Source organism: Schistocerca serialis, chromosome 6, assembly GCF_023864345.2.
Source record: "Schistocerca serialis cubense isolate TAMUIC-IGC-003099 chromosome 6, iqSchSeri2.2, whole genome shotgun sequence".
Taxonomy (NCBI): domain Eukaryota; kingdom Metazoa; phylum Arthropoda; class Insecta; order Orthoptera; family Acrididae; genus Schistocerca; species Schistocerca serialis.
In genome coordinates this window covers 648,875,903-648,895,329 of record NC_064643.1, presented here as the reverse complement: position 1 = coordinate 648,895,329, position 19,427 = coordinate 648,875,903, and the positions used below count along the sequence as shown (strand labels likewise).

At 39.2% G+C, this 19,427-nt stretch overlaps 1 protein-coding gene across 3 annotated transcripts in view; it reads left to right on the top strand.

Annotated features, from left to right (window-relative positions):
• The window catches only part of LOC126484609 (low-density lipoprotein receptor-related protein 3-like), a 112,215-nt gene extending 96,607 nt beyond the window's left edge, over nt 1-15,608 (top strand). For 2 of the 3 annotated variants that reach the window (XM_050108186.1, XM_050108184.1), the window contains exons 6-8: nt 4,248-4,559; nt 9,660-9,877; nt 14,067-15,608. In XM_050108186.1, the coding sequence (XP_049964143.1) occupies nt 4,248-4,559; nt 9,660-9,877; nt 14,067-14,906 (1,370 nt within the window). In that variant the 3' untranslated portion in view covers nt 14,907-15,608. The remainder of the gene's footprint in view (nt 1-4,247; nt 4,560-9,659; nt 9,878-14,066) is intronic. The other variant, XM_050108187.1, reaches the window with a different exon arrangement.
• Nucleotides 15,609-19,427: the final 3,819 nt, after the last annotated feature.

Genomic DNA, 19,427 nt, shown 5'->3' with positions numbered 1-19,427 from the left:
AGTTCTAAGTTCTAGGGGACTGATGACCACAGATGTTAAGTCCCATAGTGCTCAGAGCCATTTTGAAATGTGTCAGTGAAACATCAGGGAATTCGTACCACTCCTCTCAGCCTGCAGTGAGTGCTGCCACCACTTCTTGCCACTAGCTTAGCAGCTGCCAACGAGAGGCAGGGAATCATGAGGAGTGGTTTTGGATCTGATTCTCAGAGATTGTTGATGCAGCGGCCAGAGACGGTGGTCATGTTTGCATGAGTTGTGTGTGAATATGTGTGTGCTCTCGTTTTCTGTCAAAGACTGTGACCAAAAATTTAGTGAGTTGCAACCTATCCCTATTAGTACTGATTCTCAGAGTATTTGCGCAAGTTATCTATTGCATGGATTGATCACTGCAGTCTCCTTTCATCAACATGGCTTCTGTGACACACAAATAGCTGGCCTCACGAGTGGATTTCCGCAATGGGCCAAAACTGCAGGCCATTTCTTTGAGTATCCCTAACGGAACGGGCCTGCCGCTCTGAAGCCCATTGTCAGATATAGTCTCATAGATCTGCCCATACATCGGATCTGTCTTTGTGTGGCATAATGCAGTGGATTTTCATGGTTTATCCATGGACACAGGACCGAGGTGTTCCTAGGCAGGCCAGAGGCCTCAGGTGACGGATTTCAGGAATTGTGACTGTCTTACAGCAAGTACATTGTACAGTGCGTCATTATATACACATTTTATTTATTGTTGTACATTTTGGTACTTCAAAAGTAGCTTATATATTAGAAAGTATGGACGATAAGAAGAAGAAAATTGTAGCAGTCACTGGCATTGTTTATGCTATGTACTCATATATTTCTCGAAAGAAAAATCACACAATACCTGTAAAATAATATACATATCACAGTGGGTAATAACTGACAATAACGAACATAGTAAAACCAACATTTTATTGGCAGTCACCTATAGTGCCTTATACACTTACTTCAAGAGGCCTTTTTTTCTGAGGTTATTTTTTATATTGGTATTTTAAATCTTTCGTGCGAAATGTGTGTTTCTTTCACCCAGTGTGTTTTATTGAATTAAAATAATGGCAGTGGTCTTAATGAAACACAGCTACCATATGGCTTGCTTTCTCCATCTAAAAACAGTTCATTGCGAAAGATGGTGGTGATAGTACAAGATTTTTTGCTCACACGTGGGAGAAATACAGAAGTCCATACATTATTTTGTCAACTTACGTCTTTGCTTACCTTTGAGATCCCAGAATTAGTCAGGGAAAAATGCTAAACCTTGTCCGAGAATCAGGGAAATATCAAGGGATTTCACTTCGGGAAACATGTGGCAACCCTGCGATCATTCTTCCCATGCTCCACATGGAACCCTAATAAGTGGTACATGTCATGCACTTCACACTGGTTTGCGGAGTGTAAATGTAGATGTAGAGGCAGATACAGAGTTGCTGAAGTGTAGCATTTTTCTGATTGAGGGTATGAGGGCAGACATTATCGTGCAACTTTGACTGCAGGACCCCTGTGCTGCTCAGGTTCCTCAAGCGTGGAACCACAGTTAGTGTGCAGTGCTGTGAAGGCACTTTGCAGAAATTGCAATGCACCATAAAGCTGCAATGCCCATGAATGCTATCAGATGGTATGATTGTATTGTACTACAATGCTGGCCCCTCACTGCCAATCATACAAAGACTGTGCTTCAGTAATTTGATTAGGAAACTCTGCAACACCCTCCACACAGCTCAGGTCATTTACCGTGTGATTGTTAGCGACTGAAGAAAGACGTGCGTGAACATCTGTTTCAGTCGGATGAGGAAATGCAAGAGTGGATGCGGTTGTTGATCCGTCAGCGGCTGACCACATTTGATGAACAGGAATTGGTCATCTTGTCTCCCAGTGGGATACATGTCTTATCACTTGTGGTGATTACTTTTCAGTGGTACCGGTGGATGTTTGATTTTTATTTGACTGCTCCTTATACAGTGGCAAAATCATTTAAAATTAGAGCTCGTACAGAGGCTTAGTGACAGTTGTTGTTCTCACTTGGAATTTGTGAATGGAGGAGGAAAGGGAGGAAGTGGTAGTAATATTAGTGTACCCTCTACCACGCCCTACCTTGCAGAGTACAAGTGCAGATGTAAATTTCATTGTGTACGTAGTCTACCAGAGGTAGAAACGTGGCTGAGAAAAGTGAGAAAGATGTCCAAAGATCAGACAGTGATCAGGTGTTGCCAAAAGTAAAATTTTTGAGGACACTGAAATAAATTATGATTAACATTATGAAGCAGAAACATGTGTTGTTCAACTGAAGAAGAACAAAACCAGAAAGACTAAGATATGAATTGAAAAATTGTCGGATATTTAGTTTTTGGTGTTTTGAAGTCATTATATGATAAGGTGAAAGGTAAAGTTACTTTAGCTACAACCTTTCCGACCCCTCTTAGAAATTGGCACTGCAATTAGTTGCTGAGCAGTTGTGGTTGTCCCACATCTATACTCTACAAGCTACCCATCACATGTGGAAGCAAGTAAAATGTTGCTTTACTATTCTTGGTTTGCACACTAACAGAATTTTAAAAGTAAATCTCTCTGTGATGCACAACACCTTCTTTTAAAGGCTGTCATTGCAATTAGATGAGCATCCAAATAACAGTCTTGTGTTTAATAAGCAAATATGACACAGTGCACCACTTTTCTTTTGATATTCTCAGTCATACATGTGAAGGGTTCCAGACTGACTGGCAGTACACAAGAAGTAGTCAGGTGGATGTTTTGTAAGCCACCCTTTGCATTGGGAATTATAGTTCTTCAGCACTATTCTGGAAAATCTCATCCATGCATCTGCATCTAGAACTACAGACATACAGATTATGTATGTCTAGTGTGGTACTTTCTCTGTATGTGGGTTGGTACTGGTAAGAGCTTTTTCCTGCCCATCTTAGCCTGCATGGCACCCATACTGAGCACTGAGGAGAAAAATATTAAGCAAATTAATTTACTTAAAAATAATTTGTTGACTGTAGTTAAACTTATCAAGGATTAGGAATTTCTTGATAATAAATTGTGTTTTTCATAAACTAATTGTACTATCAGCAATAACCAAGTTATTTGTGTGTTTCATTTTGATTTTATTATTTTTAGCTTGCATATGCTTGGTAACAACTCTTCTCCTGCTAGTTTTGATGGTGGTTGTGACGACTGTGCTAAAGTTCTTGTTTGACTACACTAAAGTGTGGTCATTTTAATACATCTGCTGTATGCAAGGTTTTTGTAAAAGTTTGTTGTCATAATATGCCACCTGATAATTCACTCTTTGCTTTTCAGGAGAAACATTAATTAATAGTAGTTAATACTTTGTGAGTGGTCTCCCTTACTGCTAAATGATTTACATTATTATTAATGTCTTCTTTGGTTATTTGTTTTTTTCATTGTGTTTTTGTTTTACTTTATGGTATGTATTTATGTCTACCCTCTCCACACACTCCCCCTCTCCTCCCAGTCATTAATTGCACTTTTTTTTTTTTTTTTTTTTTTTTTTTTTTTTTTTTTTTTTTTTTTAAAAAACCTCTGTCTTGATCATTCCTGGACTACTGAGGCTCTAGCACCGTGCTTACCAGTGTACAACCCTGACCAACCTCCTGCTCACTTTGACACCTCCCCCATGATCTTGGTCTGCTCATTTTGACACCTCCCCCATAGTCTTGGTCTCCCCTCATCCTCACAAATAGGTGTGGCCCTTTCAATGTTCTGCAACCTATCCCTCTCACCAACCAGAGCAAGGACCTAATAATTCCAAAATCTAGGACAGAGCTATGTGCTTTATGTGCTTTTATATGTGTCTGTTGGCAGTAATGAACATTTCCCCTCCTGAAGCCAAGTACTGGGCAACAATACTATCTTAGAATTTAAATGGTGGGAAAGAATATCATTTTTTAAATCAGTTCTAATATTGCACGCATAAAAGGAAAGAAAGGAAGATTGGTATTTATTGCCCTGTTGATGACAAGGTCATTAGAGATAGATACATAAAGGGAAAACATTACTTTGTATTCAGTTCAACATTGTTCCTGGTATATTTCCATACCACAGTGAGGTCAGAACAGTCTTAGTTTGCCAGTATAGTTGTATGAATCTGTGAGAAAATGGAAGTATTTGCTAGACATTGGGAAAAAAAGGAATGTATTAGTTTTCATTCCTAAAATAATTTATGCAACAATTTTTTATATGTTAATTTTTTTCCCCTTCTTTAGATGATTATTATGAAGATTGTAGGCATTGCACTGATGGAAGATGTGTGCAGGACTTAACAGTGTGCAGTATGTTTTCCTGTTCTGGAAAACCAGGAGCTCCGTGTATGGGAGATAGTTATGACTGTTTCAATGAAACTCAAAGGTGTAATGGAGAGATAGATTGTCGGTCTGGCCGAGATGAGGAAAACTGTCCCCGTCGTAAGTGCTCTTCAGATGAACGACCGTGCCGTTCTGGACAGGGTTGTTACACATTTGAACAAGTGTGTGATTCAAAATCTGATTGTGCTGACAACACTGATGAAACTAACTGTGGTATGTAGTTGTGGTATTTACTAATTGAAATTCACTTCTGCTTTTTCTGTTTTTATTTCTTGAGGAAGATGCTATACTCTCTTATCCGTAAGTTGCAGTAAAAGTTTGGACCACTGTTGATATTGTCGCATACAGAATCTATTACCAAGTTAACAATGCCATAGCGTGTGATTGGATTACTGGATTCATTTAGAGCTTGATTTTGTAATTTTTCTTGGTGGAATGCTTGACGATTCATTTCTTTATAGACTTTTAAATAAGCTTATAAAAGTAGTATAGTTTCGAGCTGTGCTGCATGCATTGTGGAATACTAGTTAGGATCGCTGGCTGGGTGGTGTGGTGCGGGTTGCCAGTTTGTATATGATCACCCGCAAATAGTCGCTATTTAGTATTTATCATTTCTGGAAGGTTCTCAAAATTTCTTATGTTTTTTGTGAAAACAAAGTTACCAATATCTCTGTGGAATTTTGACAGTTGAATCCAAGTCGTGAGTTGTATTACATGTGTCACATTAGTACAAAATTTTCTAGAAATTTATCTCTCGTGTTTTACAGAATCATGCTGCAAAATGAGCTTCACAATTTGTGGAAGGTTGCTTGAGCCTTATATTATCCCCAGTGACTGAAGAGAGCCCAACAAGGCACTTTTCAAAGGGGGCAAGAGAACTGAATCACCACTGCCTTATCCTTTTAATGTCCTTATGCTGCAAAATCCTGAAGCCTGTACATTGATGCAGTTCTTGTAAGCATAAGCGAGTCTTGTGAAAAAGAAACCTACCTGCTTTTGCGTGTGCACAGATAGTGTACAAGAGCATGGTACTTCAAAATACACCTACCTTCATACTGCATACTATCATGCCAACTTATGGACTGGAGCACTTTTTGTTAGTAACTTCAAAGTGCACACTCAGTGCATTCTCCCCACAATTAGAGAATATCAGGTGCTTTAATTGTAAAAAGAGTTTGTGTCAATACTAAATAAGAAGTTGAACCACCATTTAAAATAAACCTGTCTTTATTTGGAAATGCGGTGGCTTCATAAAGCACTATATTACAAAATATCAATTCTGTAAATTCACTTGTATGTGGCACCAAAATAATGTCATGCATGCACCTACCCATACGCACTTTTATCAGCACTAATGAGGCGCTATAAAATTATATAGCGTGTTGGAATAATAGTCAGACCAAAGGCACTGAACACAATAAACTGCTTATCCGCCATGCAGGATTTACATATTAGCTGTGAAGAATAACATAGCAAATCAGGCTAAAACCCTTGAAAATTACTACTCATTAAACAAAGTTAAGAATTCAAGCACTTATTTGCTGACGCTAGTAATTGCAACCATACAGCCATCAGAGATCAGAAAATATCGTCATGACGACACAGGCATGAAGCAGTATTTGAGAGATGTACCAGCATGTTGTGCTGTGTGGCCATCTTTAACGCTTGAGGGTAACATTACATGAGAAGTTGGGTGGTTATGAAGTCAAAGCGATGCATAGAGTGCCTTTTCATAAAACCGCACGTAAAATGACCACAAAATGCTGTTTTTGCCCCAAGATAACTTTTCGCCTTAATAATAACTTTTTGAAGCTGTTAGTGATATAAGCTGTCATATGCATGTCCACCACATGTACATTTCTCCCACGCACTCTGCCTTAATGCTTTCTGCCTCAAAATGTGGATGTTGCACCTATATATCTCTTGCGATTCAGTGTCATATGACAAAACTAAAATCCGTTTGTTCATCCTAAAAAATATCATTACAGCTACGAATGTCATCTGAGTGCATTACCATTCCTCCCTTTTATCAGGTCCCAGTAGTGTGCTCAGGAAGTGTTAAAAACTTGCATACATGAAAAAGAAACGGACAAATGCGTATGTTTCAGTTGTTGAGAGCAATGTTACCCTGCAACCTCTTTGTCAGGAAAGCCTTAGGGCACTCGAAACTGGTGAAGAATGTCTGGATATGATACCTCTTCAGAGCTCTTTTGTTTCTTCGTTTGTTGTCATCGGTGTCAACGTAATGGCTGAAAAAATAGGGGGTGGACGTGCGGTACTGTCTTCTGTAAATGATGTAGCCGACAGATGCACAGTTGCATTTCAGTCTTTTTACTTTCACTTTTCACAACCCTCCAATAATACACAGTTATTTATGGCCAGTGCATTATTGTTCTAACTTCCTGTAAGCTTCATTAATAGTTAGCAGGTGAACCATCCACATACTACTACAATAGTTTACTGTTGAACAATGACCATTAAAAGCCTAACCACAAAGTTCACAGTTCTTGAAGAATGGAAAGGTACGTATGAAGCAGACACTGTCACTGTTTTAACACATGGCCTAATTCTGTAACACTTATTACATTGTTAAGTTGATGCATTGTTGTTGTTCTAATCAACACAGGCTCTTCGTCTGGAACTCAGCCGTGGACTGACTGACTCATGACCAAAAATCGGGCCCTTAAATATCAACACAGTAATAGGTGCTGAAACTACACATTTGTTCTAAGTTTCATTTACGGAAATTAAAATTAAAAATTAACTCGTTCAATTATCTGAATACATCAAAAAATTGGTTCCTTTTAACAGTTTCTTCTACTACAAGAGTTGTCCAAATTATTTGTTTATGAAATTAACAAATTTATGTATGCAAACAATACTTTTGACAAATCTGTTAATTACTTTGGAATTAATGAAGGGTTGGTTTTGCTAATGTGTTTACGGATAGAGCCAAATAGATACTTTAAGAATACAATTAGTTGTTCCTCCAAATGTTTGTACTTAGTACAGAATTTATATTTTTTTATCTGTCAACAATAGAATTTAAGTTACGAAGCAATTACTGATTTCACCCTATAACAACAGATACTAACTAGGAATAGTCAAAATAAATTAGAGAATCTAGTACATACATAAAACTAAGCACAAAATTAGATCTGGTGTTACATTCTGTAAAACTGAGGGCCAATCTTTCTCTTTTTTGAAAATACAGATTATACTCACGTATGTTATTGGTAACTGGTTCAAAAATAAAGAAAACGAATTTAAGTAGGCAGATGGCAAAACAAGAGGGGAGAAAAAATATCCCAGCTTGCTTCATCACATACTCTACCTGTGTGCAGGTAGTTTCAGATATTTCCATACATTCCATCTATTTTACTGTTTTATTGGTGTATACAGTCTTTCATATTTCTCCCAATCTTAATGCGCTTGTGTGAACAACACAGCAGAAAATCTCATTGCCGTCAAACAAAATTCATTCTGACCCATTCCATTGCTAAGTTACTGTTTCTAATTACTTTTCGGTAGCAGGGGTCCTACTGGAATGGCCTGTCTCACTTAGCCAGACAAGTGAACTATAAGCTTCAAAAGACAGTTAATGATGCTTCCACTAAAACAATAAAATGTTTTCCTTTGTTCCTCCTCACATTCCTTACATAATTACAACTAAGTACACTTATTTCCTACCAGACTTTCGTCATTTCCTAAAGTCATTGGCAGGTGCAGTCCAGCTAAATTTCTCCCATTCAGAAATCACTATATCAGAAAATATCATTTTTGTACATCTGTAAACACGTTTTTTATCTGCTATTCTAGTGTTATCATCAGCAGCAGTAGTAGTGATAGGAAAAGTAGTAGAAATACTGCTAGTATTGGTACTATTAATTCTCTGCCAGTAGTATTACATTGTCATAAGGTATATGCAAATATTGTTGCAAATCATTTTTTATTCTATTAATACCATTTTATTACCATTTATCTTATTTAAATTATTGTCGTCTCTTAACAGCTAAGACGGCTTCAGTAGCCAGTGACTGTGCTCATGTACGTGTTAGTTGCATTTGTGTGTGTGTGGGGGGGGGGGGGGCATTGTCTAATTTTGATGAAGGCCTTTTTGGCTGTAAGCTTACTTGCTGAAGTCCATTTTGTTGTATCTATCTGTGGCTCAGCCCCTCCACTGTATGGTGAGTAGCAAATATACTTTTCATAATAAGCCATTGAGATGTAAAAAGAGCTATATGTGTAAAACACTTAACTGATGGAAGATAGGATGTGGAGGTCCCAATTTGATCAGGTTGAATAAATAAATAAAATCTATTAGAGTATTTTTAATTAACTTACGATTTTCACATTTAGTATCCTATTACTTTTAGATCAAGATATTTAAGCCTTCTAAAATGTCTTTATTTGAGCACTGTAACTCAGAAATAACTAATTGGGTTGCACTTAGGCACAGTAACATATTGTGAAACTGGTCTAGTTTGTGGCTGTGGGAGCCAAGGAAAAGTGCAATATTGCTCAGATTTATTCATTTCTTGGTGCAGCAGTTAATAGCCATTCTTCTTGTATCCATAAGTAATATTTATAGTTTTCAATTATTTTATTTTATTTTTGTGAGAGTTCCAAACACAACTCTTGACCAAAGGGCCTTACGAACTTTCCCTCTTTGATTTTCTTCATTATTGTAATATTCGAAGGTCAGTTTCCTGTAACAGTACTGTACGCTTCTCAAAAGCATACAGAAAAATTGGCTTTGAAGATTTGCAAACACTATTAAGCAAAAAATGTTTCCACCATTTTTAAATGCTTGTCTTGTCTTGTCAGTCTTGTAATCATGACGTCATTGGTAGCAACAACTATCTTTCTTCTTTTTCCCAAATTGAAATGATTTTATTTTTAATTAGTAATTGAATAAAAATGAGTTATTGACAATGAATTAGCTACTTTTACTACAAAATTACAAATCAGCATATTTATTAATTAACATTTCAATTTGATAATAAACACAGAATTTTAAAACAAATTGCTGCTAGTGAGAATTGACACAGTGACAGCACAATTACTAGACTAGAATGCTTTGCATTCAGCAACAGGGAGCTGTAAAAATGCTGCAAATGTTTTATACATAATAGCAATTAATTTTTCCAATTTTTTTTTTTAGAAATATATCGTAGTGCTTTAGAAAACTGATGTCTAGCCACTGACTTTTGAATCATGTACTTATGAAGAAAATCAAAGAGGGCTGACCACAAGGTCCCTTTGTAAGATTAAAAATTTTAACTGATTTTGGAATCAATTTTCTTTTTATAGATGACACATGTATAGGAAGGCATAAATGCAGCGATGGTCGCGGATGTTATTCCAGTGTTGAACGGTGTGATGGAGTACACAACTGTATGGACAATTCTGATGAGGAAAATTGCTATAGAAGATTTCAGTGTGACGATGGAAATTATATACCACATTCTGAATGGTGTGATGGACAAGAAAACTGTAAAGATGGAAGTGATGAACAAGGGTGTATCAAGGTAAATATAATTGGAATTTCATGCTTTACACAGGACAGGATTTTAATATCTGAAAGAATGGGAAGGAGTGTATGTTGTTGTGGTTTTCAGTCTGAAGACTGGTTTGATGCAGCATTCCATGCTACTTTATCCTGTGCAAGCTTTTTCACTCAGAATAACTACTGCAGTGTACATCCTTCTACAACTGCTTACTGTATCCATCTCTTGGTTTCCCTTTATGATTTTACACCCCCCCCCCCCTTTACATCAACACACACACACACACACACTTCCATCCAGTAATAAATTGGTGATGCCTTGGTGTCTCAAAATATATCCCACCAACCGATCAGCTGATTGCGTGACATGGCTTCCCCATCTTCATCAACTTAAGGAGATGTGTTGGACACACCTCAGTGCTCTTCAGTGCCTCAGCAGTACCAATTGGGGCACTCACCACTCTGCTCCAATATGACTCTACACAGCATTGGTCCAGTCGTGTCTAGATAACGGGAGTCTCGCAGACCGCTCGACGTCACCTACGAGATCGTAGATGCTAGACCTAACGCCCCATTACGGGATTCGACCAACCCCGTGATCAGCCTTCTAGTGGATGCGAGGATTCCATCGTTGTGGGTTCTGTGGCAACAGCAGTTCGTTGCTTATGGGTTATGCATCTGCTGTTCCCCGGAGCACCCACTAACGTCTCCTCTTTCCAGATACGGCGATCCACCTCTCGCAATGGCAACCCGTGGTGCATGCCTCGCCCACAGCTCTGTGTTGACCTATCTCAAGGCCCAAAAGATTGGCTCATCCTGAGGCCACCTGCCACCAATTCTCCTCCATTCTTGGTGTGTTTTGGGTTTCAGAAGTAGGCCACACTGATGGCATGATGATCACCAGTCATGATGGCTTGCTTACATTCGTGTAGGATTTAATGAACTCCGTTCCTTGCCAGATGTCTGCAGTATTTTCACTGTGGGGTTGGTAGCCATCTCTGTCCTTGACCATATTCGTTGCTGCACTGGTGAGCCCTTTCTCATCTGTTGGAAATCTTTGAGCAGCTTAAAAGTTATTGACCAGTGTAACCCTCACCGTCCCTAGGTCCTGACTCTCCAGGGTTCCTTTTTTACCTTCGAACAGGGATGCTCAGGGACACCTGTCTCGACCCAGATCACATTGGGATCCCGAGGAATGAACTCACTGATAGGCTGGCCAAATTGGCTACCGACAAGGTCTCGAGATCAGTATTGCGCGATTGGACTTTTGATTGGTATTACGCCATCCATAATTGAGATTAGTATTGCGGAATTGGACTTTTGATTGGTATTATGCCATCAAGTACTAAGGATTTGGAATAGAGAACAGTATACTCAGTCTTTGCGGAACAAACTACGGGTGATAAAGAACATGCCAAATTTGTAGGGGTCCTCCATGTGGGCCTCTCGCTAGCACTCCATTATCCTTGCCGGCTCTGCATCTGTCGTACTTGGCTGACTCGTGTCATCTCCTCCATCGCAAGGATCCACCCCACTGTCATTGTGGTGCCCATTTGATGGTGTTCTGCATTTTGCTGGACTGACCTAATCTATCAGCACTGTGGCGGCCTCATAATCTTCCTGACTTGCTATCCTGGTGTTAGTGGGCAATGCCTCAGCAGTTGACCTGGTTTTACAGTTTATTCTATTCATGAAATGGAGTATTTACCACTCTCTCTAAGGGAGGACACCTCAGCCTCGTCAGCACATTGAGGGGTTGGCAGGATGCTCTGTTGTGTCCTCTGCCCCAACAGGCTGTCTGGACTTGGTGGACTGCCCCAGTCCTCACCCTACTGGCTCTTTTTGCTCTTCTTCCCCCTTCTCCCATGTTCTGTCTGACTTGACATTCTTTTCTGTTTTCCTGTGCTTCTCTTGCCCTGTCTGTGTCACTAGTCTTTCCTGGATATTGCTGAGTGGGATGCCTCTGGTGAGCAGCGGGGGAGGGGGGGGATGTCCGCCGTTGCCCTTTCTGTCTTGGGGAACTCGGCCACCTTTCTTCCTATCCCCTCCCCCCCATTTTCTTCTTCCTTGTTCCTTTCTGTAGGCTTCGTTGGCCTTTGGCAGATCTTGGGGGCTTTCTTTCCTTGGGTTTTGTGGACTAGGCCTTTCTTTGGTGTGTAGTTTTGTTGACTTGCGTGTTCCAAGTAGGACTTTGTAGGTTTGTCGCTTTAATCATTAAGCCAACCAACCACCCATCAACATTAACTGAATTTTGACATCTGTCGTCCTTTCCACACCAAAATTCTCTCTTATATAGTGTGGCCACACATGGACAATGCATCTGCAGTGACCATAATTCCATAGTCCAGTATGTGAAGGTCTTATTAAAGTCTTCAAAGGCTGCCAGTATAACCCAGACATGATCCAGACAGATTTCCTCTGCCATACCCTCACAATCCTCCAACAGTCTCCAAGAACCAGCTGCACTGGAACTTCCCTATCACCCAAAATTACTATTTTTTGTTGTGCGCAGAAATGAGGAACATCTTAACATACAGTCCTTCCCATCTATCCTGAAGTTGTATTCCACCACATTTCCAATCAATACAATAACATAGGCCACCCTTATGACATGCCCACTCCCAGCCCCTTGCCATAAGGGCCATATCCCCTTGCCATAAGGGCCATATCCCTGAGGAAGACCCAGATAAAAGACCTGTCTGATACACCACATAGCACTTTGTTCTCCAGTCCTGTCTCAGGCTTATCCTATCCAGTCAGAGGCAGGGCCTTTTGTGGATGCAGTTAGGTATATCCATTTGCTCTGCTGCAATTTCTGCAAAGTATTTTATGCATGCAAAACCACCAGCCAGCTTCCAACCTGGCTGAATGGCCACTGACAAACTATGGCAAAGATCAGAAGTGACCAACTAGTGGTTGAAGACACGTCTGAGCACACTGCGCTCAATTTCAATGGTTGCTTCACAATCCTTGCCATCTAGATCCTTCCTCCCCTCCTCCTCCCCCCCCCCCCCCCGCTCCCCCCCCCCCCCCCCCCCATTCCCATCAACAGTTGTCTGAACTATGTCTATCGGAGTTGTCATTGCTACAAATCTTTTGTTCCCATAATCCTCTTGGCTTCGATCTCCACTAGTGGTCTGCGCCTCGCCTACCTCCACCCTGCCCCAAGACTCTAACTTTACTCATTTCCCACATCCTCTTCCATGAGTTCTCTTCTTCCTACATCCTGTCACCCCCTCCCAATCCACTCCACATCTCACCTTGCTGCTGAACAAACTCTTGTTCCTGTCCCGTTGTGTTGCCTCATTCCCAGCTGTCAGCCAACCTTCCCCAAATCATCCTTCTTACTCCCCTCCTTTGTCTCCTCACCCAGTCCACCTGACACAAGCCCTCATCACAGTCCAACTGCAGCCTCAGCACAGTGTACTGTGCCAGCACATTGTAGTCGTGTATATCCCTGTCAATAAATCAATGCCTTTTTAATCTGCCAGGATGTTCCCTTACAACATAGTCAAAGTTGTTCAATTATTTTCACAGTATTTATGATCAAATATTTGGTACAAGTTATATGACTTATCAACAAAGGATATGTGGGAAGAGGGTGAGAGATGAACCAGTTTCTGACAGTATCCAAATGTGATGAGAAAGCAAAATTGGTTTGGTTGCTCAGTAACAGTTCAGGTTGGAATGTGTAAAAGTGGAATCTTTTCTGCAATTTCCATATATGTTATCTTCTTTTTGGTTTCATAACATCTCTTAATTTCTTTGTTTTTAGTGTAAGATCATAATGTCTCATTGTTTCAAGTTACCACTTAATTTCTTAGGTGATTGGTAGATTCTTTGTTTCATAGTGCACCAGGAGACAAAAACAACATATTTGGAACAGTAGCACAAAAAATGGACTTGTAACACAAAACCTAGATCATGTAAAATATTTTCATGAGGAACATAGTCAAAAAAGTTTACTTGTGTATTTATTTTCAATGTTTCAATGAGAACTCACAATCAAGTAGTTAAAATAATTATAGTGGTGTAACTTTTAATGCAACTGCTGTTTACTTTGTAAATTTCCTCATTATCAGCTAAGTGGAAGTACAGTAATAAATATAGATAGTGTAAATATACCAGTTTAATGTATACTTTGCGCTTGTTTGTAGTTTGCCCGTGTTGTGGAAAGCAAAATATTTTAAATCAAAATGTCACTATTACAGAACTCCGTAATAGCAGCAGCTATAATGGGATCCTTGCTGTGCAGTTTATTGTTGGTGATTGCTGTCGGGTGCATGTGCCGTCTGTACAGTCTGCGCCTTGCTGTTACAAACAGTTACCGTATTCACCATAACAGTGGGAGCTTTTCTACACAGCCACCAGTGCCACACCTCGACGAAGAGTTCTTCAATCGGGAACCACCACCAGCGTACAGTGTGGCAGTCAGTGGGTGCCCTTTACAGTGTGCAGCCACTCAACCAAACAGTAGGCTGTTTGGCAATGAACACAGTATGATGCAGAGACATCAACATTTGAGCAGCAGGCGCATGTCCCGCAGACATTCAAATAGGAGGAGAAGTCAGAGGAATATTATGGTCACAGTACCTCCACACTGTGATCCTAATGTCACGCTCGGTTTGCAGTCCCAAACTGTGACACCAAATTATGCTGGTCTTACAAGCAGCCAGTTGCCAGTTCTCACTCAGTCTTCCGGTGCAGTATCGGGAGCAAATGACCCTGTTTTAGTTCAACAGGGTGAGGCAATACTACCAGCTGAAAACACAAATAATAAGTTAAATAATACAGTTAGCGGTGTTCCCCAGCCTTCAGCACTTGTGCCAAATCAGGTAGCAGAAAACTTGCCCCCTCACGCTCTTTATGAAACCTGTATTTTAAATATACCTGTAGTTCAAACTCCTGCAAGAACGGTTTCCCCATCTCATTCCTGTATAACATCTGCATCAGAATCTCCGAGCAGGAATAGTGTCACCTCGTCAACAAGTTTGCTTTCGTACCTCTCGGGTGATGAGGATGAACAGCTCTTAGTCGTTCCAGCTTCGTAACTTCCCCTCTTTCATCCTTTGGTTCAGAAAATTGTATGCATAAAGGCAGAAAGTTTTGAAGTAATATTAAAGTATAGCAGTTAAAAAAAAAAAAAAAAAAAAAAAAAAAAAAAAAAAAAAAAAAAGATGGCATTTTAGAGTGTTGTGTAATTGTGGTTCAGCTTTGTGTATTTGATTGGTATATGAAGAGAAAAGTAAATGAACCAATTAGCTTATGTGATTGAGTTGTGTGTGCCTTTTGTCCCATCGAAAAATCATTTGTGTAAGCTGGTATTCATACTGTTGTCATAAAGATTTATGTTCAAATGTGTGACCTGTCCCTGGTTCAGTTATTGTACATTAAAATGATCTGTAACTGTAATCATTATGATATTGTGTATGGCTTTCTAGATTTATGTTCCATAAGAAGTACAATAATAAAACAAAATTGCCATACTACTTAAGTTGAAAATATGTGATATAATGGTGGCACATGGAATCTCAATTTATTCTAGCCACACCCAATGTAAGAATAATGCTCTGTTCTTGCCCGGTATTTGGCATGTAGCAGTCTAAAAGCATTGATTAAACTGCTGTGTTAGCATTTACTGTAATGTCTGTTTTGTTATATGTGCTAATTTTACATTTATTTACAGAAATATTTTGCTGTACATAATTTTGACATATTTGACCAGTAATAAAGTATTATTAGTTATAAACAAATTTGTTGTGTTTTTCATTTCTGTTTGTGCTATTGCTTGAACATCAGATGATGCGAGGGAGAATAATAAGAAGAATCACGAAAATTTGACCAGGGACAAAAATTTGACCAGGGACAAGTAAAATCTCAAAAATGGCACAGTAGTGGGGATTTAGAAGTGATTAGTCATTCTACTATGGTACATAGATGATGGAAACTTAAAACTTGAGAAACCATGTATGTGTATGCTATGAGAAGTCACAGCAGTTTTTAGACGTGTCATCTGATGTCAGTGATAGCATGGGAAACTAAACACACTCACACATAGATGTTTCTGCTAAGAACTTTGCAACTTGTCATGCACCCCTCAACCCTCTGTTAGCCGACAAGTCTTAGCATGTCCATAATAGACTCTGCCAGTGTATGACAGAGCAAATCATGTGTGATCATTAGACCGCGCATTTTAGGTAAAAACCTATTTTGTTCCTGAGTTCCTATTTGCATAAAAATTTGTACTTATGCATTTCATGACTATTTACATTTAATAGCATTAATTCTATAGGACCTAAAAAAGCCTATTTCGACGTTAGTGCCTATTTTTGCCTATTTCGGCTTTAATATCCTAAAAAGTGCCTATTTCATCATAAAAGACAGTGGCTCCAAGTTTTTCCACACTATACGACAGATGGAAAAAATATTTTCTGCCCAGCGTGCAGCAAGGAGACTAGTTGATATGCGCTCGTGCTTCGTATTTGCCTAACACTTCGGTCTTTTTTTATTTTTGTATATCGCTATCCCTGTTAATACCAAATACTCTTTATAGGTGTTTTATTATTCATATGTAAAAAATAGATCACGAATCTTTAGGTTAAAACCTATTTTTTTTTTCCTAAGCTCGAATTTGCATATAAGTTGGTACTTAAGCGTTTCGTGACTAACTAAACTGAATACTGTTAGTTCTATAGGACATAAAATTGCGTATTTCGATGTTGACGCCTAATTTTGCCTATTTCGGCACCAAAATCCTAAAAAGTACCTATTTCGTTAATCTGACATAGAGTTCTTGTGTTTTCAAAGATTAGAAGAAGGAAGTAAACTTTGGGCTTTACGTCTCGTCGAAGGCGATGGTCGTTAGAGACTGTTTACAATTCCTTTGTTTGCCTTACTACCAACAGCACTCGGCACGGTTGAACTGTCATCCATCTAAGTACGTGCCGAGTGCAACAGTGCTTAACTTCGGTGAGCGAATGGGAACCGGTCAAAGATTTGAGTTACAAATTAGAATCGAACGTGAGAGTACTAAATGTTATATTTGAGAATATTTCGTTTGTAGGATTCTGGCCAGCTGTGTATTTTTGCAAAGAAACGGTTTCATAGGCCTTAAGCTGAGCACGGATTAAAAAATCACAATGTTAATCGTAGACGCCCTCTATAGCTAAATTACTGCCCTTCGTGCATTTTCTCGCTGCTACCTACAGGTTGTCCTATCAAACTACTCTGTTTCGTGAAAGGTATTATACGTGAATTTTCCGGTTCCAAAAATAATTTGCCAGTAGTGAGATGTTTTCATCTGAAGCACCGGTAGATTCCATTCGCTTGTTCAGAAGGGGCGGCCATCTGTCAGGTGCCATATGTCCAGCAACGAGTACGGTACTTCCCCTCCCGCTTTCATGCAATGCAGTAAAAGGAAAAAAAAAAAGCAAGTCATCGTTCACTTTTTCCCAGCGAAAACAAATCAGTACATTGTGTAACGACCGACGTGTTAAGTGTTACTGATGTTCTAAGTGCAAAATAAATTCTAGTTTCTGTGTGAGAATACTATGCCATGGCAAAAAGAGCTAGTTCAAAGTCTACTTATATAAGACAGTGGCTGCAAGATTTTCCGCATTATACAACAAATGGGAAAATTATTTTCTGCCAAGCATGCAACTAGGAGGTTAGTTGATGTTTTTCTGAGACTTCTTATTTTCCTGTCACTTAGGATTCTTTTTTATCGCTATCATTTAGTAATACGAAATACTCTTTATATGCGATTCTAAATTGCATTTCCCTTTTCTCTCTTATTAGGTTTCGAGTGTTAAGAAACCTCACTTAACTCAGCATGCAGATGGAATCGCACATAAAGCTATGTTGAACGAAAGTCAAAATTGAAGCAAACTCTTTTAACCAATAACTCTGGTGAATCCTCCGGGGAGGGGGGGGGGGGGGGGGGGGGACAAGTTCTGCAGTGCTTTGTGTCATGCACTTGTGGCAGCAAACATCCCCTTTCGGAAACTAGAAAACCCTATTTTCAGAGGTTTTCTTGAGAAGTATTGCCATCAGTCTATTCCTGCAGAGTCAACTTTACGTAAGAATTATGTGGATTCAGCTTACAATGCTGCATTGCACAGAATCCGAGATGATGTTGGATAATCTTGTATATGGATTTCTGTGGATGAACTACTGACAGTCTTGGCCGTTACATAGCAAACCTGATTATTGGCAAGCTAGATCCAGATGCTCCATCCAGGGCTCATTTGATTACTCAAAACAGCTTGCAAAAACTAACCAACAAACAATAGCACAGTTTGTGAACAATGGGCTTAAGGTGCTATACCCAAATGGAGTGAATGAGAATAAGGTGCTTCTGGCCATCACTGATGCTGCTGCATATATGATAGAAGCGTTTCAACTATCAAAAGTATTCTACCCATTGATGCTGCACTTAACTTGTGTAGTGCATGGGATCAACCGCATAGCAGAGCAAGTAAGGCTACAATTTCCTAAAGTAAATAAAGTAATATCTATGGTGAAGAAAATTTTTGTTAAGGTACCATCAAGAATACAGGCATTCAAAGAACAGCTTTCATATGTCCAATTGGCGCCAGAGCCTGTTGTCACCCGCTGGGGCACGTGGCTGATAGCAGCAGAATACTACAGTACATATCTCTCAACTGTCCAGAAGGCGGTTGAAAATATACCGGAGGAGCAATGGATTTACTCAAGGATTCTTCTTTAAAACAGGACTTTTCTTACATTAGGGCCCACTACACATTTATGGCAAGAATAATTTCACACTTGGAAGGCTCAGGGAGACCTATCTACGACAATATTTCTTTGCTAGAAGAAGTCAAAATGAAAATTAATGAAGCGCCAGGTGAAGTAGGGGAAAAAGTATGGGCAAAAATGCAAACGGTTTTGCAGAAGAACACTGGCCTGAAGGAGTTGTGTGCAGCTGCCGACATACTTAGTGGAAAATCCAGCACTCCTGACTGCAGCATTCCTGCCCAACATGTGCCGAAAATGAAGTATGCCCCTGTCACATCTGTTGATGTAGAACGTTCTTTTTCAGCGTATAAATAGATTCTGACTGTCAAGCGCCACAGTTTTTCACTAGAAAACCTAGAAAATATTTTGGTTATTTATTGTGAAGCCAACTATGGTCAGAATGTGTGAAACAATGAATTTATTAATTAAACCATTGCCACATATTTTTTACGGAGATATTTATCTTGCAGGAACTAAAAAAATTTGGAGTTATGTTCAACATTAATGTTGTAGATTGCTGTGCTCTGTAACGGTGTAAATATTCATTCTCCTTGTTTTAATGACTAAAAAGGTATTCATACTGTGAACACTGTGTATTTTAATTTATTTTTATTTTCTCTGCATCATTTTTATTAGAGCCTATTTCAGGTTTTATATAGCCTAAATGAACTACTGAAAGAGCCTATTTTAGGTGCCTAAAACACACTTTTTTAGGACCTAAAAATCCGTGGTCTAGTGATCATATACAAATACAGACATAAACAATAGTTTAGAAACAAAGAATAAAAGTTAAAATGAAAGGACATTAAGTACCC